Consider the following 27,393-nt stretch of genomic DNA (forward strand, 5'->3'; position numbering starts at 1 on the left):
AATCAGAAGAGTATTAGCAAAACATGAGTCAAAGAAAACACCAAAGAAAACACCAAAGAAAACACCAAAGAAAATCTCTCTTCACATCTCTCCATATGAATAGTTTTTTCTTTATGGTATCCATCAGAAATGCACAATGAAAGAACAATCAAGTTTCAAAACTTGAATGAAAAGTCCTTTCACTAGGAGTATTGGGTTCTGTGAAGGACAGGCATAATGCTTTAGATGTAAAAAAAAAAAAAAAAAGCCTCTTTAAATGACATAGGGTAGAATTCTATTTCTGAAAGCAGGAATATATACTGAAGAATTATACCATAACTCCTCTAGGTCAGTGGTGAACAGCAGGTAAGAGTAAATCACTCCTTTCTCCTAACAAGCATTCCCTTTATATGAAGACTTTTACTTTCAGACTCGAACTGCTGCAATGGGCCACTGGGTTCTCTTTGTTCCTTTCTGTTAAATTCTGAATATTATGTTTAACTCTAAATTCTACCTGACAGGTACCACCAGGAGAGCAGCACAGCATCCAAGGATTCAATTCTCGGCCCTCCTTCAGACCTGAAGAAGCTGTCCCTTCATGGCCAAAGAGCCCGTGGACCCTTACCTAACCCCTCCAGAAGTTGTCAGCTCACATCAGCCAGTAGCAAAGCTAGTGGGCCATTTTGTATAACAGACACAAAAGAACCCCAGGGACTTTCAGATCACAAAGACTCTCTAAGTGAAATCCCTTTCAAGTGCAATGGGAACGGAAATGAGTTTTACTTGGGAAATTCCACCCTGGCTTCCCCTTTACAGAGCAACCCAAACCTAGAGAGAAAGGAGTCAGAACTTCATTTGTATGTTATTTCCACAACGTCATCAATATTTCTGCACTTAAAAAGTTCATGGAACAATTATATTATAGTAAGTACCCTCCTAAGTTAACCTCGGCTTGAGTATTATTTTTTAGGATAGGCTTCCCTGCTCTTCCTACCCATTTTGGAAACTTAACCTTGGGATTTAAGATAGTGAAAGACACAATGCACTGGACAATTAAGGTGATGATTTTATTAGGCTACTGCAATAGGGAAAATGCTCATTAATGAAAAGTGTCTTAAAGAAAAGGTGATGGGCCTGAGGTTTCATGAGGCAGGTAATAAATAGGGGAGTTGGCCATAAGTCTCATGGGAATCAGTGAGGAAGGTTGGAGACAGGTCGTATTTTGGAATATTTGTGAGCAGTGTGGTTTTTTTTACAGTTAGCTGGGGTGATTTCTCAGGCTTCCCAGGTAGCGGTAGTGGTAAAAAACCTGCCTGCCAATGCAGGAGATTTAAGACACACAGGTTCGATCCCTGGGTCGGGAAGATCCCCTGGAGGAAGGCATGGCACCCCACTCCAGTATTCTCACCTGGAGAATCTCATGGACAGAGGAGCCTGGTGAGCTATGGTCCATAGCGTTGCAAAGAGTTGGACACAATTGAAGTGACTTAGCACGCACACAAGGGGTGATTTCTTAACCATTCAGCTTTCAGTGAGGACAAAGCTCAACACTGTCAATATGTTTCATTATTTCTTAGCTGTGGTACTGAAAGTAGGTTAGTGGGAGTCATTGTCATAAGATCAGATAATTTTACAGAGATCACCTGGCTTATGTCCTTTATTTTATAAATGAAGAGACTGAAGCAAAAAAAAATTCTAAGTAACTTACTCAAAGAACTCTCATTTAGTAATCTTTTTATAACGCCAGGATCAGTTTTATAATATGACCCTTTTTAGTTCCCTTCAGTGATATATAACTTTTATTACTGATCTTCAAATATAATAATGTTGAAATGGAAGTCACTCAGTCGTATCTGACTCTTTTCAACCCCATGGACTATACAGGACTAACTCAGGTCTGCATTGTGGATGGATTCTTTGTCAGCTGAGCCACAAGGGAAGCCCAAGAATACTGGAGTGGGTAGTCTATCCCTTCTCCATCAGATCTTCCCAACCCAGGGATTGAACCCAGGTCTCCCGCATTGTAGGTGGATTCTTTACCAGGTGAGCCATAAAGGAAGCCCTTCTGAGTGAAAAGAGTCTTTCATAATAATGTTGCTGCTGCTGCTGCTGCTAAGTCGTGTCGGTCGTGTCTGACTCTGTGCAACCCCATAGACGGCAGCCCACCAGGCTCCCCCGTCCTTGGGATTCTCCAGGCAAAAACACTGGAGTGGGTTGCCATTTCCTTCTCCAATGTATGAAAGTGAAAAGTGAAAGTGAAGTCACTCAGTCGTGTCCGACTCTTAGCAACCCCATGGACTGCAGCCTTCCAGGCTCCTCCGTCCATGGGATTTTCCAGGCAAGAGTACTGGAGTGGGGTGCCATTGTTAAGAGGTATGAAAGACTCTTATCACTCAGAAGAAGCTAGGAAGGAGGGGTTTTATAAGAGGCCCAAATTTGGAAGACTGCAAGGCAACTCTAGTTTTTTTCTCATAACACAGTTCAGAATATTTAATGTTTAAATTAAATGCTAAATGTTTAAAATTCATCTGTAAAATTTTAAACAGCTTTCTCCAAATTAAGAATGTATGTGAATCATAAATAGAGGGAAAATCTTGATCTCTTAAGAGAAGGCCTTATATATTCTAATAGAAAACCCAAAACTTAATTGACTTTTAAAAATCTGCCTAAATATTTCAAAATAACTGTTTATGCTTCCAGAATTAACTAACTCCTAGTTTTAAGTACTACTTTAAAATTCTGCAGTAGAGGCATGCTTGGGGTAAGTCAGATGGGCCAACTCATAGCCCTTCTGATGATAAAAGCAACAACAAATAACTAACATGCAGTGTTATTATCAATGTTATTAACTGTGCTGATGCTTTCTGTATATTAACTCATTTAATCTGTACAATAGTCTTATAAGGAAGACTGTTATTCTCATCTCATAGATGAGGAAACTGAGGTATAGGGAAGTTAAATAATATATTCAAGGTTATACAACTAACACAGAACTGGGATTTGAACCCAGATAGACTGATTTTTTTTTCTATGCACTGAAATAATGTGGATGGAGGGGGTTATCCTTATGAGTTGGCAGACATTATTATTAAACAACGTTCTATCCCTTGAAAGAAGGAAAACAAGTAAGCAAATATTTCATATACAAATGATGAATCAATTAGGCTAGCATTTATTCTAGTGAAAACGGTATTAACTCAATATAAACATTTAAAAAAGTGTAACTTTTTTTGTGACATTGTTGGATTCTCTCATTAGGGTGGTTACCCTTGGTTAGTCTTGGCTATCTTCATAGATTTTAGGAAATGGAAAAAAAATAATCTCCTAAATCAGGCAGACTTATCTTGGGTAATTGATCTGTTGCGTCTGACATTTCTTTCCTGTTGAGGTATGGAAATGCTCCTGGGAAAAGACATCTTAACTCTCTGTATACTTTCAGGTAAAATTAACCTAAACCATCCAGTTAGAAATTAGCACTCATTCTGATTTTAAGGGTTTCCAATGAGTTGTCTCTGTGAGTAAGCCATTTTATCTGTAAATTTTACCAAAAGTAATTATGATCTCTGTTGTTTAGCATCTCAAATTCTACAAAGACAAAATATGGCAATTCTTTGCGCTTATGTTGTGAAGATAACTGCTAGAAAGCTTAATAACTAAGGAATATTCTCAAATTAAAATTCTAGATTTAAGGCAAGGATAACTTTGGAGAGGAAAAAAGGGCAGCTTTTTTAAAAAAAGAAAAAAACATAGAATGATGACAAAACTAGTAAGACAAAGCACATAATCCCCCCTACACACCACCTACCACCATACTCTGTTTATAAGGAGTAAGACAGGAGTTGTTTGGAGCTGTAAATCAGAAACATTTCAGAAATCCCTTCTGACCTGTCTGTTAAGCCTCAAAATAAACAAAAAATTATTTAGAGAACTTGCCGAACATTACATGCCAGTTTGTTTTAAGACCCAGAATGAATGGGAAATGGCAACACTAACAATTTAAGGAAAAAATAACCCCATTAAAGGGGGAACAGGTAAAAATATTATTGTATATCTTGGCAATGTAATACTGTAATTATTAAAAAGACTGAAGTAAATCTATATATATAGATATGAAGAACTGTCCACTACGTATTAAGTGAAAAAAAGACCCCGGATTAACATGTGATATGATGTGGCTAGTATTAAATAAATATTATAAATATATATCATCTAATGTGTAAATATTATAAATGTATGTTATAATTAATATGTTTTTATCTGCCTGAAAGAATATAAACCAAACCAACAACAGCAAGGTGTTTTGAAAATTGAGACAGAAGAGGTGAGGGATAGGGAACTTTTTATCATTTATACATTTCTGTACTGTTTGATGTTGATACAATGAGCAAGTGTTATGTTTAAAACTTTTAAAAAACTATGTAAGGAAAAATTCCCTGTGGTATTATCAAATACTGGAATGAGTTACAAATCATGTACTGTAGAAGGGATTAAAGAATAGATATATGATATTGACTAAAAGTAAGCAGAATTGATTTTCATTCAACAAAAATTCTAACTATTCCCACTTTTTTCCTCTTTCAGAAAGCTACTCTTTTACAAGATCCCCTATATGTTAGTGAGCTCAGTCCTGCTACTGGAAGTCAAAAGCCATACAGGTAAGAAGTGATGACAGGTCAGAGTTACATAGGAGGTTGGGGGTGGGGGTGTTGTTCTCTTTGCCTCTCCTAACTCTGTGAGTTGCTGACCATCACATTTATATCTATATCACTTCATGCCCTGACTTGCAAATACTATAATCTATGGGACATCACTTCTTGTATGTGTCACAGGAGCCAAAACGTCAGCATATTCAAAACAGGGCTCAGCCTCTTCCTTCTGTGACTTGACCTTCTGTCTATGTTTCCTAAACAGGGCATGATGTCAGTATCTCCAGACAGCCTAAGCCAGGGTCTTGGATCCCCAGATGCCCACCCTCTACATCCAGTCATCACCACATGATTTATTGTACCTATTGAATATATCTGGATAACACCCACTTCTTTCCACTGCCATATGCTCATGTCCAATTATTTCTGTTTTGGGCTCCCACCAGTATTTTCCTTGCTCGTCTCTGCCTTCACTCTTGCACCTTGATAGACCTTTCCTCAGCATGACAGAGGAATCTTTCAGAAGCACAAATCTGATCATGTCACTTCTCCCTTAAAGCCTTTGAAGAGCTCCCCAGTGCCCTTAGAATTGTCTACACTCTACAACACCTTTTTACAAATCTTCCTGATATCTCTTTATTTTTCTCCCCTCAACTGTTGTGTCTCCCACACTCCTACCTTAAATTCCTGATCCAAGAGAACTTGTAGGTCTCAAAAAGCTCCCTGTTCATCTGGATCCTAACATGATGGTCTCCATTCTAGAACTTACCTACTTCTCTTCTTCCTCTGCATAGAAATGTCAGCTCAAGTCTTAACTCATTATCCCTTTTTCTAAAAATCATTTCTCAAAGTAAGTTAAGAGGGCCCCTCCATAAAATCCTGTGGTTACACAACTTGTAGCACTGTCTTCTCTGTATTATGGATAGCTTGTTTACATGCTGCCCCATTAGGAAATATGATCCTTAAGGGGAGACTGTACCTTGGTCACTAGCACATAGTAGACTGCCAGTAAGCTTTATACAATGAATGAATGAATGAATGAATGAATGAAATAAGATAGAGGCTGGACCTTATATGCAAGACAAAGGAACTTGGATTTTATCCAGACTTCATAGTACTACTATGTTCTCATCACAGTCAGCCTTACATTGAAGCAGTTACTTGTGATGTGACTATTACTGCCAATAGATTTTGAGCTTTTGGAAGGCAATGGACTTCCTTTGTGGCTCAGGGGTAAAGAATCCACCTGCAATGCAGGAGTCGTGGGTTTGATCCCTGGGTCAGGAAGATCCCTTAGAGAAGAAAATGACAATCACTCCAGTATTCTTGCCTGGGAAATCACATGGACAGAGGAGCCTGGAGGGCTACAGTCCATGGGGTCACAAGAGTTGGACACAACTTAGTAACTAAATCATCACTGCCACCCTGGAAGGCAAGAAGGATGTCTTATTAATTTTTGTATTTTTCTTACTTAAAACAGTGCTTTGCACAAAGAAAACACTCTGTGAATTGATGATTCCAATAACTTTGATATTAAGTCATAAGTGAGTTTTGAGAGATTTACGATAAGTGACATATACTGGGGGTGATGCAAATAAACTAAGGGAAAGTTTAATTTTAAAAGTTACAATTCATTCCCCATTAAAAGGACCCAAAGTTCCTTGGAAGAATGACTAATTCTAGGCCTGTGACAGGAAATACACAAATGAATTTGAAACAGCTTGAGGCAGAATGCAAAGAGCAACAGGGCCCAAACTAAAGGGCACAGGAGCACCCATTAAGGGGCTCCTTATTTAGCCAAAGATAGGACAACATGAGACCAGAAAAAATAATGAATGAGATGGTTAAAACATAATGAATATATAAAAATTCCAAAGTGTATAATGATGTATCATGGAAAGTCCTCTCTCCTACCCTTCTTCTGTTAAGAAATAAAAAATACATTAAATTTCATTAGAAGTAAATAGGGCATTAATTCATTTCTCTGCAAATAAGCAAACAAATGCAAAGAATTAAGCATTTATCCTGCCTTTCCTGCATAAACTGTAGTTAGTTCAGGGTAACCAAGTAGCTCAAGTTGATGAGAACAAATTTAATTTTACAGAATTCCAGTTAATAAATGTGGAAGGTTTGAGAGAAATAGAAAATTACCATTTTTCCAACCGCAAATGAAATAAAAGATTCATGCAATGATCTCAATGGATGGAACTATTAGATAGAAAGGTGAAGTGGAACTTCAAAATCGAGGGATCATGTAAATAACTAAACCATTGATCAGTTTTAGCATCACTTAACTGGGATGCTCTAATGAGGCACTTAAAAATTTTGTGCCTCAATATTTGACATAACATGAAACAAAGAGCACCACCTATGGCACATCTTTGCTCAGACAATTAAACTGCTTTGTTGTGGTTTAGTCCCTCAGTTGTATCTGACTACTTTGCAACCTCATGGACTATAGCCCGCCAGGCTCCTCTGTCCATGGGATTGCCCAGCCAAGAAATTGCTTCTCCACAATTAAATTGGAATCTGACTTAAAGTGTGGGTGTGTCAGCCTTAAGAAGGAATGAAATTCTGATACATGTGACAATATAGATGAGCCTTGAAGACATAATGCTATGTGAAATAAGTCAGTCATAAAAGGACAAATATTTTATGATTCCACTTATATGAGATACCTAAAATAGGCAAATTCATAGAAACAGAAACCAGAATATGGGTTACCAGGAGCTAGGGAGAGAGAGCAATGGAGACTTACTGATTGATGGATTCAGAGTTTCTGTTTGGGATGATGAAAATGTTCTGGAAATGGGTAGTAGTGATGTTGCACAATATTATGATCACACTTACTGCTGCTGAATTGTATTAATATACCTGAAAATGGTTAAAATGGCAGATTTTATGTTATGTATATTTTATCTCAGAATTTTTAAAGGTATGTGTGTGTCTGTGTGTGTGTAAGGCAATAGATAAAACGAGACTGGCAAAATGTTGAAAATTACTGAAGCTCAGTGATGTGTATGTGGGGTTTCTTATGTGATTTTCTCCATTTTTGTGTATGAAAATTTCCATAGTTAAAGTTTTTAAAAGACCTAAGAAACACAGCAAGCAAATATAACCATTATCTTATTTAGATCTTGATTTTAGCAAGCCAAATATATAGCAAGCAATATATTTAGCAAGTCTTAAAAATATATTTTAAGGCAAGAGAGAACATTTGAATACAGACTGGGTATTAGACAATACCATAGAATTACTGATAAGTTTGTTTGTGTGATAATGATGAGTTTGCAAGGAAATGTTCCTTTTATTTTGAGATATGTTCTGAGGTATAGGGGTTAAATAACATAATGTTTGGGATTTCTTTTTTAAAAAGATGATTATCTAGATAGCTTAGAATTTCTACATGTTTTCATATGTTTACTCTAAAAAAGTATCCGTTTTAATTTTGGTGCTATATTGTATAAAGTGATTCTAAAGTTAATTGTATAATAAAACAGGCTCTCACTTTGTGTGGCTTGAAATTTATCCCTGGAGGCAAGGAGAGGTCTGCCTCTATCTGGACTCAGGAAAAGCATATTTCTTGCAAAGTTAATTACTAAAGGCAATAAATATATTTAAAGTATAGTAATTTAATGTACCACGAAGGATGCAAATATATGTACAAGACACAGGAAATGGTCTGTACCTACAAGGCACCTTCAGTTTAAAAAAAAGTAAATATTCTTTGGGTTTTCAAGTTAGGATTCTGTCACAGTTGTGAGTTCTGTAATCTGATTATTGTGAATATATACACTGGGCTTCTGAGATAATGTATGAAAATCCATTCCAGCTATAAAGTATGATACAAATGTAAGGTATGCTGCTGCTGCTGCTGCTAAGTCGCTTCAGTTGCGTCCGACTCTGTGCGACCCCATAGACGGCAGCCCACCAGGCTCCCCTGTCCCTGGGATTCTCCAGGCAAGAACACTGGAGTGGGTTGCCATTTCCTTCTCCAATGCATGAAAGTGAAAAGTGAAAGGGAAGTCACTCAGTCGTGTCCAACTCTTCGCGACCCTATGGACTGCAGCCTACCAGGCTCCTCCGTCCATGGGATTTTCCAGACAAGAGTACGGGAGTGGGGTGCCATTGCCGTCTCCGAATGTAAGGTATAACTGATGTTAAATGTTTGTAAAAATGAAAAAAATACAGGAAAAATAGAACTTATCATTAAATCAAGAATTCTCCTGCCACGTTGTTTGGGTGAGGTTTTGTTTTCTGGCTCATGAAATACAGAATATCTGTTGACTTTAGTATAAAATTTCCTCTTATTCCTAAACTGAATAATGGAGTCTTCTGGCACTAGACTTTTTCTTATTTAAATTAGTCAAAGTTTGTCATCTATGTAAAAGCAAATATTCTCTGAATTTTCAGAGAAACTGTGATTATCCATAACTTCTCTGTAGAAATATAGACTACTGAATCTAATTTGAATTTATGAGGTAAGATAAGACCTCACTTTACATATGAATTGATTTTCAGTATGAAGAGATTAGTGTGCTTTTTCTTTTGAAATTTGTTTTTGCCTTTTTGAAAAAAATAGTTTGATATTATAATCTATTATCATAGGTGCCAAAAGATTAAAAACAGTTCATTTCTATATGAATCTTAGCAAATTGCTGACGCCCAGTGGGAAAAACTGGAAACTCAATTTCAAAATGATTGTGCTGATACTGTATTTTTTCTGGGCTTTTGCTTTTCTAAGCTCATTTGTTTGTGAAAACTACATTTCTGCTGTTTTTTTTGAGTTCTCAGCAAAGGGATTTTATGGTTATTTTTAAAATATGAAATATTTATTGCCATATCAAATATGGCAATAATTTGAAATGGGTATATATAGGGAAGCAAGATCTCAAAGCTTATTCCTATTTAGATAATATTTATTAAATATTTACTGTATGCTAAGCACATGTAACTAAATATCAAAGTAACTAAAGTATCAAAACAGCCCAGTGGGATAGGTACTATCATCATCCCCATCTTACAGATGGGAAAACTGAGGTATAGAGACACTAGGAAACTTGCCCTTGGTACTCACTCAGAGGAGCAGGGGCAGATCTAGGATACCGGTCAGTCTATCTGACCGTGCCCCCATACTCAAAATCATGTTCATCTGCCTCTATGACTGTTATTACTGAATTCTTTTCTTTTTTAAATTCAGGTATAGTTGATTTATAATATTATATGTTTTAGGTATACAACATTGTGATTCATAATTTTTAATGATTATAGTCCATTTAAAATTGTTATAAAATATTGGCTATATTCCCTGTGCCGTATGATATATCCTTGCAGCTTATTTATTTTATACACAGTAGTTTATACTCTTAATGCCCTACCTCTATCTCGCCCCTCGTGCCTTCTCTCTCCTCACTGCTGACTACTAGTTTGTTCTCTGTAACTGTGAGTCTATTTCTTTTTTGTTATATTCATTAGTTTGTTTTCTTTCTTAGATTCCACATATAAGTGATATCATACAGTATCTGCCTTTTTCTGTCTGACTTATTTCAATTAGCATAATACCCTCCAAGTCTATCCATGTTCTACAAATGGCAGGATTTCATTCTTTTTTATGGCTGAGTAGTATTCCTGTGTGTGTGTGTGTGTGTGTACACACATACACACATATATGGCTTCCCTGGTGACTCAGTGATAAAGAATCCGCCTGCCAATGCAGGAGATACAGGTTTGATCCCTGGGTCGGGAAGATGCCCTGGAGAAGGAAATTGCAACCCACTCCAGTATTCTTGCCTGGGAAATCCCATGGGACAGAGGAGCCTGGCAGGCTATAGTCCATAGAGTCACAAGAGTTGGATATGATTTGGCAACTAAAACTATACACACACACACACACACACAAACATACATACCATATCTTCTTTATCCATTCATCTGCAGAGGTTACTTACATCCATTAGCCATTGTAAATAATGGTGCTATGATCATTGAGGGTACATGTATCTTCACATTAGTGTTTTAATTTTTTTTCAGTTAAGTATCCAGGAATGGGTACTTGAGTGACATGGTAGTTCTATTTTTAGTTTTTCGAGTAACCTCTATCCTGTTTTCCATAGTGGCTGCACCAATTTACATTCCTGCCAACAGTGTACAAGTGAAAAAAGTGAAAGTGAAAGTTGCTCAGTCATGTCCAACTCTTTGTGACCCCATGGACTATTCAGTCCAGGGAATTCTCCAGGCCAGAATACTGGAGTGGGTAGCCTTATCCCTTCTCCAGGGGATCTTCCCAACACAGGGATAGAACCCAGGTCTCCCTCATTGCAGGCAGATTCTTTACCAGCTGAGCCACAAGGGAAACCCAAGAATAACTGGAGAGGGTGGCCTGTCTCTTCTTCAGGGGATCTTCCCAACCCAGGAATCGAACTGGGGTCTCCTGCACTGCAGGTGGATTCTTTACCAACTGAGCTATCAGGGAAGCCCTAACAGTGTACAAGGATTCCTTTTTTTCCCACATCCTTGCCAACATTTGTTATCTGTGGCCTTTTTGATGGCTAAGATTGATCTCTTCGTGTTCATTTCTACTCTGGTGTCTTCACTAGAAAAGAGACTATTTTTCAGGAAGTCTTAATTTTTATGTTAATAAGAGAGGTTCATTGATTGGATAGAAGAGAGCATCTTAGATTTATTTTTTTAAATAAAGTGGGAGGTAGTGGGCAAGAACCAAGATTCTATGTAGTAGTATTAGAATAAATGGCTGATAACAAGATTTCTAGAATAAGTGGTAAAAATATTTTTACCTTGAGTCAGAAATTCTAAGACATTTCCATTGATCTACACAGAACATGAAACAGCTCTCTTACTGTTACTTTACACCCTGCTTTTCTGAATCACTGGTTGTGTAAGCTTGGACAGGCTACTTAACTTAATGTCCTGTAAATGCGATAGTAATTCCCAGCTCAGCCACCTAGTGACACTGAGTGAGCTAGTCCATGAGGAGTACCCAGGCCAAAGCCTGCCACAGAGTCAGTGCTCAGGTAAGTGCAGTTGTTACTGCTGAGCACAGTGGGAGATGGAAACAACATCCAACCTGTTAATGGTTTTTCAAGTTGTTGCAAATCAGCTGAGGGGCCAGGACAAGTACACAAAGAACTGCAATGGAGTGAAGTATGGAAAAAAGGCTATGGGAGAGGGTCTCCATGGTTGGTAGAATTAGGGAAAGCCCTAAGGAGAAGGTGTTAACTCATTTCAGCGAAGCCAGCTTTTCCTGAAGTGTGGAATGGACGTGGGGCAATGATGTGGGGTGACTTCATGTGGTTTTCTGACATGGCATGAAATGACTTTGAATTCCACGGTAAAAAAGTGATTCTCTTTTCCAACTCGTCTGATCTCATCAGGGAGAATCTCTTGACTTGGTGCCAGTAGAGGCAGCTCTCTAACACACTCATCTGCCCTTTTGTCAAAGGGAGAGCAGACTTCAGGCTCAAAATAGGGAGCATCTACTTGGTTGGTTTCAAGCTGTTTTTACAGTTACCTGCTAATTATAGCAAACAGTACTGGTTTTTCCCTTGTGAAGTAGTAATAAAAAGTTTTCTTCATAAAGAAATTTCTCTAAGAAAAAATGAGTTGATTTAAAGGAAAAATAGTATGCAAATAATATTACATATGATTCATGGATTATGGTAAATGGTATACAAACAAACTCTGAGAGAGACTAAGAAAGAGGGACAGAAGATTCGGGATAGGTACAGCTCGAGTAAAGGGGCATGGTAAGAAATGTGTTTGGAGAGTAATAAACAGTTCAATTTAGAGGCTTCCCCAGTGGTTCAGCAGTAAAGAATCTGCCTGCAGTGCAGGAGATGCAGGAGATGAGAGTTCGTTCCCTGGGTCAAGATCTCCTGGAGGATGAAATGGTGACCCACTCCAGTATTCTCACCTGGAAAATTACATGAACAGAGGAGCCTGGAGAGCTACAAGGAGCAGTTTTCATTACTGATAAGTAATTAAGTTAGAAGTACAAAATTATATTAATATTCCATTAGTCCTCTTTCTGCCATCTTCCCATGCTGCCATGATGGTGGCACCATGAATGTCCTGGCTAATGCTTTCAAGAGTATCAACAATGCCTCAAAGAGAGGCAAACGTCAAGTTCTTATTAGGCTGTGCTCCAAAGTCATCTTCCATGATGAAGCATGGTTACATTGGCGAATTTGAAATAATCGATGATCACAGGGCTGGGGAGATTGTTGGGAACCTCACAGACAGGCTAAATAAGTGTGGAGTGATCAGCTTCAGATTTGATATGCAACTCAAAGATGTGGAAAAAGGGCAGAATAACCTGCTCCTGTCACATCAGTTTGATCTCACTGTACCAACAACCTCAGCTGGCATCACGGACCATGAATAAGCAAGATGAAAACACACAGCAGGGAAAAGTCCTTGAATTCTTTTTTTAGGGATGTAATACATACATGCAAATAAAATGCCTCAGGGAACTAAAGAAAAAAATTCCATTAGTAACAAAGTTTTACATACCTGTCAATAATTGTTGATATTTCTCAACTGCTGTTTCTTATCATTTTTTTCCCATGGCAAATTTTCTTTTCTTTCTGTAGATCTGAGGAGAAAATTAAGCACTTTGGTCAGCTTAAATCTGAATTTTTTCTTAAAGACAACACGTTGAGGAAGATACTTTGTTTAATTACAGAACTTAAAGTAACAGCCCAGAAAAACTTCATTCTGAAAAGACTTTTCTGGAAAGTAGGTGTTTTGTCTTATTTTTAATCTTTAAAACTTGTTTTACCTGTTTATCAAATGCAGCATATTCAAGCATAAAGTAAAATAGAAATAAATATCTTGTATTCTGATGCTGTAAAAAAATGTTGATTAAATTTAATGCAATCGTCTTGATGCTTGAAATGCTGTGATGTAATCAGTGCATATGTGTGTGCTGGAGCCAGGGAGATGGAAGAGAGGAGAGAAGTAGCAAAAAGATGGTAGCTCACATGGGCTGGGTTGACAGAATGAAAAAAAGAGAGAGGGTCGGGGGAAGCTCCTGGCATGCAAGAAGTATAAGACAGTGAGATAAAGCAGATATCAAGAAGTTTTATGTGCATGTTCCCCTAAAACAAAAATAGAATTAAATACACTTTTAAGTGTAGGATTGATATATTTAAAAAATTTTTTATTGTGGTAAAAGTCATATAATACAAAACTGCTGCTGCTGCTGCTAAGTCAGCTTCAGTCGTGTCCGACTCTGTGCGACCCCGTGGACTGCAGCCCACCAGGCTTCTCCATCCATGGGATTCTCCAGGCAAGAACACTGGAGTGGGTTGCCATTTCCTTCTCCAATGCATGAAAGTGGAAATTGAAAGTGAAGTCGCTCAGTCGTGTCTGACTCTTAGCGACCGCATGGACTGCAGCCTACCAGGCTCCTTCGTCCATGGGATTTTCCAGGCAACAGTATTGGAGTGGGGTGCCATTGTCTTCTCCCAATACAAAACTATCTTAACCATATTTAACTGTACAGTTCAGTGGCACTAAGTACATTCACCTTGTTAAAGATGACTCCTGGGCTTCCCTGGCAGTTCAGTGGTAAAAAATCCACCTGCCAGTGCAGGAGACATGGATTTGATCCCTGATCCAGGAAGATTCCACAGGCTGTGAAGCAACTAGGCCTGCAGGCCACAACTACTGAGCCCACACACCCTAGAGCCTGTGCTACACAACAAGAGAAGCAATGAGAAGCCTGAGTATCACTAGAGAGTAGCCCTTGCTTGCCACAACTAGAGAAAAGACTGCACAGCAACGAAGACCCAGATAAATAAACAAATATATAAACAGACAGACAGACTGGTGGGCCGCAGTCCGTGGGGTCGCTAAGAGTCGGACATGACTGAGCGACTTCACTTTGACTTTTCACTTTCACACATTGGAGAAGGAGATGGCAACCCACTCCAGTGTTCTTGCCTGGAGAATCCCAGGGACAGGGGAGCCTGGTGGGCTGTCGTCTATGGGGTCGCACAGAGTTGGACACGACTGAAGCGACTTAGCAGCAGCAGACAGACAGACATAAATAAATAAAATAATTTTTTAAAAAGGTGACTTCTGAGAAGTCAAAGCAATCTAGCTCTCCCACTCGGCAAGTTACAGACTTACTCTGGAAGACTGACTTAGTGTCATTCGCTTTTAGGTAAAGGCATTGAGAAGCCCAGGTGAGTCCTGGTACTGTGCTAATGAGGCTACTGGCCTCATACATAGTTGCTGCCATTTTATTGCACAATTGGGAGGTGCACAGCTTCCCCCACCATACAAGACAGTCTTGGCTATTTCTTAGATTCTGAGTGCTTCACATGTCTGACGACCAACCATCCTGGTTTACCCAGAGTAAGGTAACAAACTGTTCCAGTGTGTCTGGGACTGAGGAAGTTCATCGCACTTGGGGCTTGTAGTGCAAAAGCTAGACCAATTGCAAGCAAATTGGGATGGCTGATCACCCTAACCAGAGGGCACAGTAGCTATAGAGGATAGTCTGTCAAGTGTTCCCAGCATTGAGGCAGGTAGGGATGATGTAGTGCTGTATCATCTAAAATGCTTGTGCTAGACAGACCCTGTTAGGAATACACCACATTATTAGCTTAGAGCCAGCTCTAATTTTTGGTTCTTGGGTAAGAGGATGGGAAATTATATATATATTTGTAAATTATAATAAAATTAGTATAATTTGAATAATTGAATAATTATAATTATATAATTGTATTCAATAATTTGAATAATTATAGCCATATTCTTATAATAATACTATTATAATAATATAATAAACAACGTAATATTATATAATTATAGTAATATATATAGTTGACCCTTGAACATTAGTTTGAACTGCTTGGTCCATTTATATGTTAATTTTTTCAATAGTAAATACTACAGTACTACATGATCACATTTGGTTGAAGCCATGGGTATGGAGTCACAGATATGGAGGGTTGACTGTAAGTTATACTCAGATTTTTGATGGTGAAGAGGATGAGCACTTTTAACTCCCCCCAAACCTCTACCCCTTGTTGTTGAAGGATCAACTGTGTATCATTTTCCCTTTTAAAAATCAACTTTATTGGGGTATAATTTTCCTCTGTTAGGTAATTTTTATTCTTCTATTACAATAAAACTTAAAAATTTTGAAAACACTTTTTCATAGACTAACTAAACTGAAAGCTTCAGGAATACAGATATCGTGTCCAGTTAGTCTGTTTTGCTTAAGATGTTATTTGCATTACTTCGCATAGTACTTGCCACATGGCTGGATTAAATAGTTATATGTTCAATGAATGAATGAAAGAGTTCTCTATTTTTTTTTTTTTTTGGCCGAACCATGTGGCATACAGGATCTTAGTTCCCCAACCAGGGATCAAACCCGTGTCCCCTGCAGTGGGAGCTTGAAGTCTTAACCACTGGACTGCCAAAGAAGTCCCAAAAGAGTTGTCTAGATATGTTTTTTCCCAACCCTTCATTTTTTATTCATGAAGTTTTTTTCCTTCAGTTTTTAAACATATAAAATTTACCATCTTAACCATTTTTAAGTGTGTAGATCAATGTTATGTATCCATGTTGTGTAACCATCACTACCATCCATCTCCAGGCCTCTTTTCATCTTACAGAACTGAAACTATACTCAATAAACAATAATTCCTCATTTCCCCTCCCCCAGCCCCCGGCAACCATGATTTTCCTTTGCGTTTCTATGAGTTTGATTATTCTAAACACCTCATGTAAGTGGAATCATACAGCATTTATCATTTTGTGATTGACTTATTTCACTTGACATGATGTCTTCCAGATTCACTGAAGTGAAAGGATATGTCAGGATTTCCTTCCTTTTTAAGGCTGAATAATATTCCAGACACGTAATACCACATTTTATTTATCCATTCATCCACTGATTAGCACTTGGATTGCTTCTGTGTTTTAATTATTGTGAATAATGTTGTTATGAACATGGATGTGTAAATATCTCTTTAAGACCCTGCTTTCAATTCTTTTTGGAGCCCAGTTAGAAGCAGAATTGCTAAATCATATAGTAATTCTATTGTTAATTTTTTTAGGCACTGCCATACTGTTTTGCACAGCAGCTGTACCATTTTACATTCTCACCAACAGTGCATAAAGTCTCCAGTTTTTCCACTCCTTTTATTTACTGGTTTTTTGAAGCAGTCATTCTGATGGGTGTTAGGGTGTGTCTAGTAGTTTTGATTCACATTTCCCTAATGGTTAGTGACATTGAGCAGTTTTTCCCATGCTAACTGGCAATTTGTATATCTTCTTCAGAGAAATACTGGGGTCCAATTTACATATAATTAAATGCACATATATTTTAAGAGTTTAAAGAGTTTTAACATACAGTTTAAAGAGTTTCAGCAAAGGTATATAACTGTATAAGCACCACCCAATCACGATTTAGAACATTTCTATCACCTCTTAGGGCTAAATTGTGCCCTCTGGCACTCAGTTTCCTCTGGCCCATGTCCTCAGGCAACTATTGTATTTTCTGTCATAGATTAATTTTGCTGTTCCTAGAATTCCAGTTACATGGAGTTGTACTGGAGTTTGTGTTTGGCTTCTTTTTGACATAATGTTTTTGAGATTCTTCCATGTTGTTGCTAGTAGGTGGAAGATATTTTAAACGTGAAAATTCCTGAACCACTGAGCAGGTGGGAGATTACAATAATCACTGATATTTATTAAGCATGTATAATATGTTGAGTACAGTTCAGGCTTTACGAATAATGTCTTATCAATCCTAACATCAACTTCTATTAATCCCATTTTAGAGATGAAGAGCTATAGAATATATAAGTAATTTGCCAAACATCCTGCACCTACCCAGTGGCGGAACTGGGCTTCCTAGGTGGCTCAAGTGGTAAAGAATCCACTTGCCAATGCAGAAGATGTGGGTTTGATCCCTGGGTTGGGACAATCTCCTAGAGGAGGAAATGGCAACCCACTCCAGTGTTCTTGCCTGGAGAATCCCATGGACAGAGGAGCCTGGGGGCTACAGTCCATGGGGTCGCAAAGAGTTGGACACAACTGAGCACACACGCAGCCTGGCTCCAGAGTCAGCGTGTAAAGCTACCATACTCTGCTAATTTACCAGGGCACTGGGCAAATCCCAGCACTTCTCAGTGGGCCAAGGTGTCCATTTGCCCCTCTTCTCCTTCCCATTCTCCATTTGCCATCCCCGCCTTTTCTCATGCCACATTAACTACATAAGAGCAAACATGTACCTGTCTAAACAAGGAGTCTAGGTTGCCACAAGTAAATGAAAAAGTCCTGGGGAGAAAAGGAACAACAGATAGATAGAAAACAGAAGCCATTACATCCTATTTCTCATTAGTACCAACTTGCCTCATTTCATGGGCCAGTGCTTATTGTCGTGCTCAGTTATCTCATGAGACTGGATAGGAACACACACAAAAAAATTTGTTTCCCCACTCTTAAGTCAGTGTTTATTTTGGCAGAAATGGCAATCTACATTTCCACTGTTTTAACAGAAGTATTATAATCATTCTGCACCATCTTCACAGGCTATACCACTGCCATTCATTTGTTTTTGAATTAGTAAACATTTCACAATGAGTGCTTTTCTAGACATATTCTCACAAAAGCCATATTACTTTGGAAAGGCTGGATATATAGAGGCCCCCATTTAACACCTTGTTATTCCAGGTGACTTAATGACTTGCCTAAATTATATACCTACTTCTGGATGATCTTCAGTATTAATGGTGAAGCTGTCTCCCAGCATCACCTGCTCATTTTTAGCTCTGGCTCTGTTCAGTAGGACAGTGGTCTCCTGGTTTTAAGTAAAGGTATGTTTTCAATTTGGGTTATGCTAACGTTAATGACAGAGATTATAAATCCCTTTCTCCCTAATCAAAGAACAAATAATTTCTTATTTTTATTATGGAAGAATCGACAGTTTTGCCAACAGGTAACTCAGGGAGGCCTGGCATGCAGCAGCCCATGGGGTCGCAAAGAGTCAGACAAGACTGAGCGACTGAACTGAACTGAACTGAATTACCATTTCTTTCCTGCTTGCTTTCACAGACCAGTGACCTTTTCTATTTCCTAGTGAACAAACTTCATGAATACTTGCCAGAGTCTAGGGATAAGAATGCACTTCACAATAGAAGCCAAAGGGCTGATGAGCTGGTGTAAGTACTAACTGGATAATCACAGATATTTTTTCCTTAGGATGTTAAATAAATAGAAGGCACTGGGCAAAATATGTACTGTTTTAATGATAAATAGTGCTGCAAATTTTGCTTCACATAGATTTTTTAAAATAGCATTTATTTTGTTCTAATTGTGTGGTCAAAAACTACACAAGGAACTAGTAATACTGGCTGTCCCCAAAGGGGAAAAAAATCAATTTTTTTTACATTTGAAATTTTACATTTTTTTACATTTGAAATTTTGAAAAATTACCTACTTGAAACAGTTAAGATGATTAAATTTTGTTTTAAAATAGTGTGATTATCATTAAAACTTTGCAAAAAATAAGTACAAAAATCAATATGATAATGACTTGTAATCCTGACATGCACTTATTAATTTATTCATTCAACAAATATTTCTGAGTGCTTACCATGTAGCCATCACAGAGTAGGCTTGCAACCAATGCTGGCGATTTGATATATAGAATTTCCTTCCTATACTTTTTTTAAATGGGTATCTGAATGTAATTCTATTAAGGATTACTGATTTTGTGAAATTCTGAACTCATAATGAAGTCATGCCATTTCTGTGACATTTTTCCTCTCTGTTTTACAGGGTGTGCATTGAAATTATACAGACTCTGGGACGGATGTTCAGAGAAACAGAAACTGAGTCATTGCGCCTGAACATATTAGCAGCTAAGAAGTAAGGCCTTTTAAAAATTGAGATCTTGTAGCTGCAACCCACTAACTACTCTTTCGAGTGTCTTCTAGAACTCATAATTCTCTGACTTCTCTGCTTGATCCCTTTGTAAATATATTAAACTCTTTTGTCTCTCCCTTCCTTCTGTGATGAACAGGTTAACTGGTGCAAATTGAGTTCTCTCTGATTACTGAGGGCACAAAGATTTTGTTATCCTAAGTTTATCTTTTGTCATCATCTGAAGACCAAGGGGCTTTCCCGGTGGCTTAGTGGTAAGAATCTGCCTGCAATGCAGGAACTGCAGGAGACACAGGTTTGATCTCTGGGTTGGGAAGATCCCCTGGAAGAGGGCATAGCAACCCACTCCGGTATTCTTGCCTGCAGAACCCCATGGATAGAGGAGCCTGGTGGGCTACAGTTTATAGGGTCGCAAAGAGTCGGACACGACCAAAACGACTTAGGATACATACAATCTTGGAGTGAATATTGGAGGGTAAGAGGTGTAATAAAGTTACTCCAAAATATGTGTCCCAGAGAAGAGAGAAATTTACATCTTTCTTACATATTAGTCCAGAGTAAAGAGCCATGCTTTTTGCTATAAGACCAGCCAGAGACCTAGGTTTCCTCCTTTTTGTTGCTCTACTGTCTTCTATCATATGCTATCTTTGTCCTCATGGTTAGCTGGCTGAACTTCTTGCCTTCACCACACCCTGTGGGAATCAGGAAGGGCAAATAAATTTCTTCTTCTTTTTACTTAGGAATATATTTTTATTTACTTGTTTTTTTAATTGGAGTATAATTGCTTTATAATGTTGTTTAGTTTCTGCTGTACGACGACGTGAATCAGCTGTAAGTATACATACATCCCCTCTCTCGATCTCGTCTGCTCCCCCTTCCGCCCTCCCCACTGCTGCAAATCCTACTCCTCTAGGCCATCACAGAGCAACCAGCTGAGCTTCCTGTGCTATATAGCAGCTTCCCAAATTTCTTTTTAAAGCAAGGCACAGAAGACTTTTGTTGTTGTTGTTCAGTCACTAAGTCATGTTCCACTCTTTGAGACCCCATGGACTGCATAATAGTTTTGCTTTCCTTCTATTGGTGAGAATTTTAGGCATACAGCATTTCTAGCCACAAAAAAGGCCGCAAAATGTGTCTGTAGTTGGACTTCTATATGCCTAGCTAAACTTTAGATGGCAATGGGACAGCTGTTATTCAAAGGAAGAATGGGAGAATGTATAGTGTGGGACAATAGCATTCTTTGCCACAGAAAGTGTGTGTTTGCATATTAGCTGTTGGACCTTTTTATGAGATTTATAGGCTATGAATTATATCCCTGGGCAATGGTCTGGCTAAAATCTTAATTTCCTCCCACCCTTTTAATCAACTGTTTATCTACATTTCTTGCATCATAAAGTGGAAGAAGGAGGAGCGCCATGGACTCTGAAACATTTGAACTGGAAGGAAGAATAAGAACTTTTAGTACTGTTTTGTCCAGGCTATTTATTAGAGACTTTTACAAATAAATTTTACTGATAATGGTCATTAGCATATCTTAAGCAACTTGCTGTGTGTCAAGGACTATAGGCATACTGTGCTTTACAGCAGGGTGGTCAAATGTTTCTGCAAAAGGCTACATAGTCTCTGTTGAAACTACTTAATTCTGCCATTGTCACAAAAGCAGCCATAGACAATATGCAAAGGAAAGGGCACAGCGGTATTCCAATAAAGTTTTATTTATAAAAACAGGCTCTGGGCTATTGGGCCTGCAGGCCATAGTTTGTTGACCCCTACTCCACAGCATACAAGGAAAATATACTGCTGTTTTCTCTGCATACTTTTTTTTTTCTGCATACTTCTTTATGTAGTTGACAATACTGCCCTTTTCCCAATATCCAAGAGAGAGATTCAAAATTATGTCTGATATTTATGTCTTCTCCCACACTGAAGTTATTGCTAAATCACGTTACCCCCTTGGTCCACCTTTTGGTCTCTACTTTTCTTTATCCTAATTGGAGAAAATCATTCTTACCAATCTCTGTTGGAAAGTGTTGCATTTTAATTGCTCTGTCTTAACTTGGTTCTGCCACATCAGCCCTACTGTATCAAGCTTCTTTCCTGATACAACAAATTCTTCTCATGTTCTTTGGTACATATAGTATATTGCTATAGTTGGTTGTAATATTAACTTTTCAGTCAATTTTTATATTCATAGTGGTCAAATCATGTTATCTGTACCATTAACTAGCACAACTAATAATCTATTGCCATGTAACAAATTATTGAGTTGGTCAAAAAGTTCATTTGGGTTTTTCCATAGATCTTACAGGAAGACCCGAATGAACTTTTTGACCAACCCAATACCACAAATTTAGTGGCTTCAATAATATCTGACAGTTTCTGTGGATCAGGAAATCTGGATACAGCTTAGCTGGCTCCTCTGCTCAGGGTCTCACAAGGATGTAATCAAGGTGGTTGGCTGGGGCTGCAGTCTCAGGCTTGGGGCCCTCTTCCAAACTCATTTGGGTAGTTGTTAGCAGAATTAATTTCCTTATAGCTGTAAAACTCATGACAGCTTGCTTCTTGGCAGGAGAATATCTCTGAGCTCAGAAAAGGCCCAAACTCTCTTTTAAAGGACTCGTCTCATTAGCTTAGGCCCACTCAGGATGATCTCTCTTTGATTAACTCAAAAGTCAACTCACTGGGGATCTTAATTACATTTGCAAAATTTCTTCACCTTTCTCATCTAACATAACTTAATGACGAGAATGAAAGCCTAATATTTTCCCAGGTCCTGACCATACTTTAGGGAAGGGATCATATAGAGTGTATATACTACAGGATGCAAATCTCGGAAGCCATATTAAAACTCTGCTTACCAAAATAACACAGAATGACTTATGAGACCATGAATGTGCCCTTCAAAGTCTGTACTTTAAGATACTGTAATATTAAAAAAAATCTTACACTGGGAATAACAATCTAAACAATAAAAGTATCAAACTGTTGGTACCATTTTTAAGGGTGTGATGTCAACCCTAAGGTGTCTATTATAATGAGTCAGGATGAAATACCATTTTAGAATAAAATTTATTTTATCTGTTATTGACTTTATGGATTTTAAATTGAGTTGGCAGAAGGGACAGATTGCAGAAGGGATAGATTTAAAATTAAATTCCATTTGAGAAAATAAAAAAACATTTATTCATTTCAGCATTTTCCTCTTTATTTCTTTCATAAAGAGATTTTATTAGTTCAACCCACTTCATTGTATTCTTTAAATATGCCATAACCCTTCCTTTTTTTCAGTACTCTTATGGTTGAAGTCATGTATTCAACTTACCACAGTGACTCAGAATTTGAGAGTACCTCCCTTTAGCCTAGGATATATGATAGTTTGAAAAGAAGCTGTTGCTGAAAATAAAGGACTATAATTAAATATTACAGTGAATGGAATATCAATTCAAACTTAGTATCAGGAAAGCTTCTAAATAGATTATTTTGTTGATTTTGGAAGTATCTTCTGAAAATAGACTGGCTGTTTTAAAACAGCCTGAATAAAACATTAGCAAATATCCTGTAGGACATATCCTGCTTTTTTTGAGCAATGTGGTAATTGACAATGTGCTAACTTCTTTTGCAGATATGAGAACTAGATTTGTTTTTTGAGTTGGTGAAAGGAGGGGAATTGCATTTTTATTAGAATTTTGGTAAACTTATCATGGTAATGATTTAAATGACTGTAAAAAGATTAGGAAGCCTCCAAATATTACTAAATAAGATTGTTTATATTCTTTATTCCCTTATGAAAGGAATGCTTAAGAATATAGAGGATTTTTATATAGTCCTATATGTACATTCTTTTATTGCTCCTCTATGTCAAAACTTCTCTGATATTGTCTTCAATTAGGGAACGGATTTTTCTAGTGGTCTGCCTTCAGCTTTTTTTCAACCTTACAGGCGTTGTACTATACATATGAAAATGGGATTACTGACCCAGCTTCTCAGGAAGCATGTTTTGAATTGTGATTTTTGTGTGTGTGAGCCTTTTTATTTTCAAACAGCATGATATATTATTCAAATATGCAGTAACATTTAAGTGGGTTATTAGTATATGTTAGGGGACTGTACACTGCATTTGAAAGACATGAAGTTTAATACTACTTTTATTCACTAATAGCTAGCGATCTTTAGTTAACAATAGACCTCTGAGACGGTTTGTTACAAACGGTTTCTAGAGTCAAAAAACTCTACGATATCACTTATATGTAGAATCTAAAAAATAAGACTAATGAATCTAACAAAAAAGAAGCAGACTCACAGATATAAAGAACAAACTAAGTGCTCTAACCATTGGGCAGAGGGATGGAGGGAGGGGCAAAATAGAGGTAGGGAGCTAAGAGTACAAACTACTATGTATAAAATAAATAAGCTGCAAGGATGTATTATACAAGACAGGGAATATAGCCAATAGTGTGTAATAAGTATAAATGGAGTATAACCTATAAAATTTTTTGAATCACTACTGTATACATAATATTATAAATCAATTATACCTCAATTAAAATAAACAGTCCACAGTGCTTCATACTTTTAAATATAATTACACTCAGTGCCTGCAAACTTGGTGTCACTGCTTTTCTTTTTAAACTTAACTCACTAATTGCCTTTATTTTTTTTCAGGGGAACACTATTTAACCTTTTGGTAATTTTAATTAGCGAGCCTCAGATTCCAAAATCAGGTCCTGTGTTTGACATCCAGTTGGTGGCTGACTCAACTTTAGTTGAGATGTCTTTGGATGATGAGGTGAGATGAAAGTTTTGGAATAGACTAACTACAATATATAGGAGTTCTTCTATGTGGACCATGAGTCTTAGAATATAGAAACATAATTAAATCAAAGTTAATATTTTGTTATTAACCTCAAAACTTAGCTATTCGTCAATATTATATCCATTTTATATGTTTTAAAGTATGCATACTGAGAAAACAGTATTCTGTATATATTAGATAAATCTGTTTACATCTGTCTCTGTAAAATATTTATGTATATAATTCCACAGCAGGGGTCTAATGGGTAAAAAAGCACTGTCTTAGAGATATATCAGGGTTAACGTTCTTGTCTTCGTTTATCATTTCCTTACCTATCTAAGTAGTGCAAACAGCATTAGTTGTTTAAAGTTTTACTAAAACATTAGAGGTGCCTAATGTAATTACTCTGAGAGAATAAATCAGGTTATTATTAGTTTGAGTAGGCCAACACAGAATTTCTTTAAAGGGTGGACATGATTTGATAGTTCTTGAACACACAATCAGAGTTATGTTTTAGAAAGGTCTTAAATTCACTTATTTATTCAATAAATATTTATTGAGTGTCTGTTATGAGCTAAACAGTGTGCTAGGCAGCAGGCTGCAAATAAAAAGCAAAATAGACACAACTTCTGTCCTCATAGGTTGAAGAGACAGGCATTAATTGGTCAAATATAACATCAAATATTATTACAGACTGTATATGGAGTATCTGCAGTACCAGTTTCAACACTGGAATGAGTGGATTAGGGATAAAAGAGGAGGATGGAAACAAGACTGACAGAGATGTTAAGAAGCTAGTGCTGTAGTCCAGCTGAGGGATGACAGGGGCCAAGAAGCAAGCCTTCCTTGACCCCCAGACAACACTAGGCTTTCTTTTTACAGCTCTCCCAACTTCCTGTGCCTTTCTTCCACAGCCCTTGTCTCAGTGTATAACTGTGTATTTATTTATGTGATTATTAGATTGATATCTGTTCCCCACTAGATTTGCAATCCCATGGACTGTAGTCTACCAGGCTTCTCTGTCCATGGGATTTTCCAGGCAAGAGTACTGGAGTGGGTTGCCATTTCCTTCTCCAGGGGATCTTCCTGACCCAGGGATTGAACCCAGGTCTCCTGCATTGCAGGCAGACGCTTTACCCTCTGAGCCACCAGGGAAGCCCTTGTATATTCCACCAGGGCAGTAACCACATCTCTGTTACTCTCCATTAGTACAGTATGGGACTCCAGTGAGTACTGTGTCTGATGCATGTTTGTTCAATAAATAAATGAAAAAAGAAAGATGGTAATTGTGAGGAGGAAAGATTCCAGAAATTTTTAGGAATCTGAGTGGATAAAAATATAAAGAATTAATATTAGATGACTTTTAGATTCTGGTCTGGGTGACAGATAACAACATAACAAGAATAGTAGGTTTAAAGGGGAAATAATGAGCTTGGTTTTAGATTAGTTTATTTGATTTGCCTTTGATATTTCCATATGAAAACATCCAGTGAGCAGTATAGACAGGTCTGAATTTCCTGTTTTTGGACCTGCTGGTCTTTTGCACCTGGGCTATGAATGAAACCATGAGCAGATTATATAAATTCTGGTTCCAAGGTCTAATAGAGCAGGTGGTTTCAAACTAGAACTCTTCCTTGCAAAGGATAGTTAGGGAAAATGTGGGGCCTTGTAGCATGCCTACAGACACAGTTCTCATGCACCAAGTGGCCTGTGGGCTAGGAGACAGCTTCACCAACTGTTTGAATTTCTTGAGAACAACCACCACAAAATTTCTCTAACTCTACATTTACCCATACCACAGAAGGAGTTATCCTTCAAGTTGGGCATAAGACTTAATTCCCTGGAGAATCTCCTACTTCAATTCTGGGGAGTATATGTCTACATTCTTGAAAGGAAGCAGGATGGTTGATCTGAATGACACTGCAAATCAGTGTGCATTTTTTTTGCATGTCAGTATTCTGTAGGCTGTATCTTCTTTTCCTGACCCAGTTTCTTAGCCATTATTATATGTGCAGTCATTTTATGAGAGCAACTTTTTTGAGAATGATTGAATCAAACAGAACAAGAAAATTAACCACACTAATACTTTCTACTGATCATAAATTCTTTTTATAAATACCTAAGGAGAACCAGAAGAAATGATTATTTTCTGGCTCTGCCAATGATACTGCATTGATTACTATTTAAAATTCTAGTTACAGAAGCTTATCCTGGAATATACAGATACAGCTACAGCACTTTTGTATGAGATACTTCTTGTCTTTCAGCAGGTACAATGGTTTTATTATACATACTTTGTGTCATTATCTTGTATGTCATGATCATTATATGATATATACTGTTGTTGTTGAGTCATTAAGTCACATCTGACTCTTTTGTGACCCTATGCATGGTAGCCTTCAAGGCTCCTCTGTCCATGGTATCTCCCAGGCATGAATACTGGAGCGGGCTGCCATTTTCTTCTCCAGGGGATCTTGATAACTCAGGAATCAAACCCGCGTCTCCTGTATTGGCAGGCTAATTCTTTACCACCAAGCCACCTGGGAAGCCCTGTTATATGATATATATATATATATTCTATAATTAAAATGCTTGTATTAGAGATAATCTCCAAAATTGGGTGATGTAAATGATAGGACTACTATTGCTCGTAAGTGTTCATCTAGCTTATGTTCCTAAATACTCATCTTAAAGATCTGATTAATCAGGATAAAATATATTTGAAAAGGAATATCTTTTTAGCTATGTTTTAACTTCATGAATATAACTTGCTTATTTCCTTGCATTTTTTTTTAGGGAAATATTGGATTGGAGTCAACAAAGTTTGCTATTAGCTGGATAATGTCCTTTCTACAAAGTTGTCCTCCCATAGTAAGTACCTTCTAGAAGCAGAAACAAAACTATCACTCAAGGCTGATGAAACAGATGCTCTTGTGCTTACTTAATGACTATTTCTCTATAAGGGGTCAAGTTTCTAAAACAGAAGAAAATGTACATTTGATAATTTTATTAGTCAAAATAAAATATTTTTCTATTTGGGGCCTGAAT

The 27,393-nt window shown here is 37.5% G+C and overlaps 2 protein-coding genes and 1 pseudogene across 3 annotated transcripts in view; 2 read left to right on the plus strand and 1 right to left on the minus strand.

Moving 5' to 3' along the window:
- XPOT (exportin for tRNA) overlaps positions 1-27,393 on the minus strand; it is a 166,770-nt gene that overhangs the window by 97,712 nt on the left and 41,665 nt on the right. For both annotated transcript variants that reach the window (XM_061416588.1, XM_061416587.1), the window contains one exon: positions 13,155-13,236. The gene's annotated coding sequence lies outside the window, so the exon portion shown is untranslated. The remainder of the gene's footprint in view (positions 1-13,154; positions 13,237-27,393) is intronic.
- Positions 1-27,393, plus strand: part of C5H12orf56 (chromosome 5 C12orf56 homolog) — an 80,228-nt gene that overhangs the window by 42,893 nt on the left and 9,942 nt on the right. The window contains exons 4-11 of the mRNA XM_061416599.1: positions 501-903; positions 4,561-4,634; positions 13,235-13,379; positions 18,723-18,829; positions 19,449-19,538; positions 24,216-24,339; positions 26,541-26,615; positions 27,142-27,216. Of these exons, the coding sequence (XP_061272583.1) occupies positions 501-903; positions 4,561-4,634; positions 13,235-13,379; positions 18,723-18,829; positions 19,449-19,538; positions 24,216-24,339; positions 26,541-26,615; positions 27,142-27,216 (1,093 nt within the window). The remainder of the gene's footprint in view (positions 1-500; positions 904-4,560; positions 4,635-13,234; positions 13,380-18,722; positions 18,830-19,448; positions 19,539-24,215; positions 24,340-26,540; positions 26,616-27,141; positions 27,217-27,393) is intronic.
- LOC133248611 (small ribosomal subunit protein uS8-like) lies at positions 12,624-13,062 on the plus strand (annotated as a pseudogene).

This window comes from Bos javanicus, chromosome 5 (assembly GCF_032452875.1).
Source record: "Bos javanicus breed banteng chromosome 5, ARS-OSU_banteng_1.0, whole genome shotgun sequence".
NCBI lineage: Eukaryota > Metazoa > Chordata > Mammalia > Artiodactyla > Bovidae > Bos > Bos javanicus.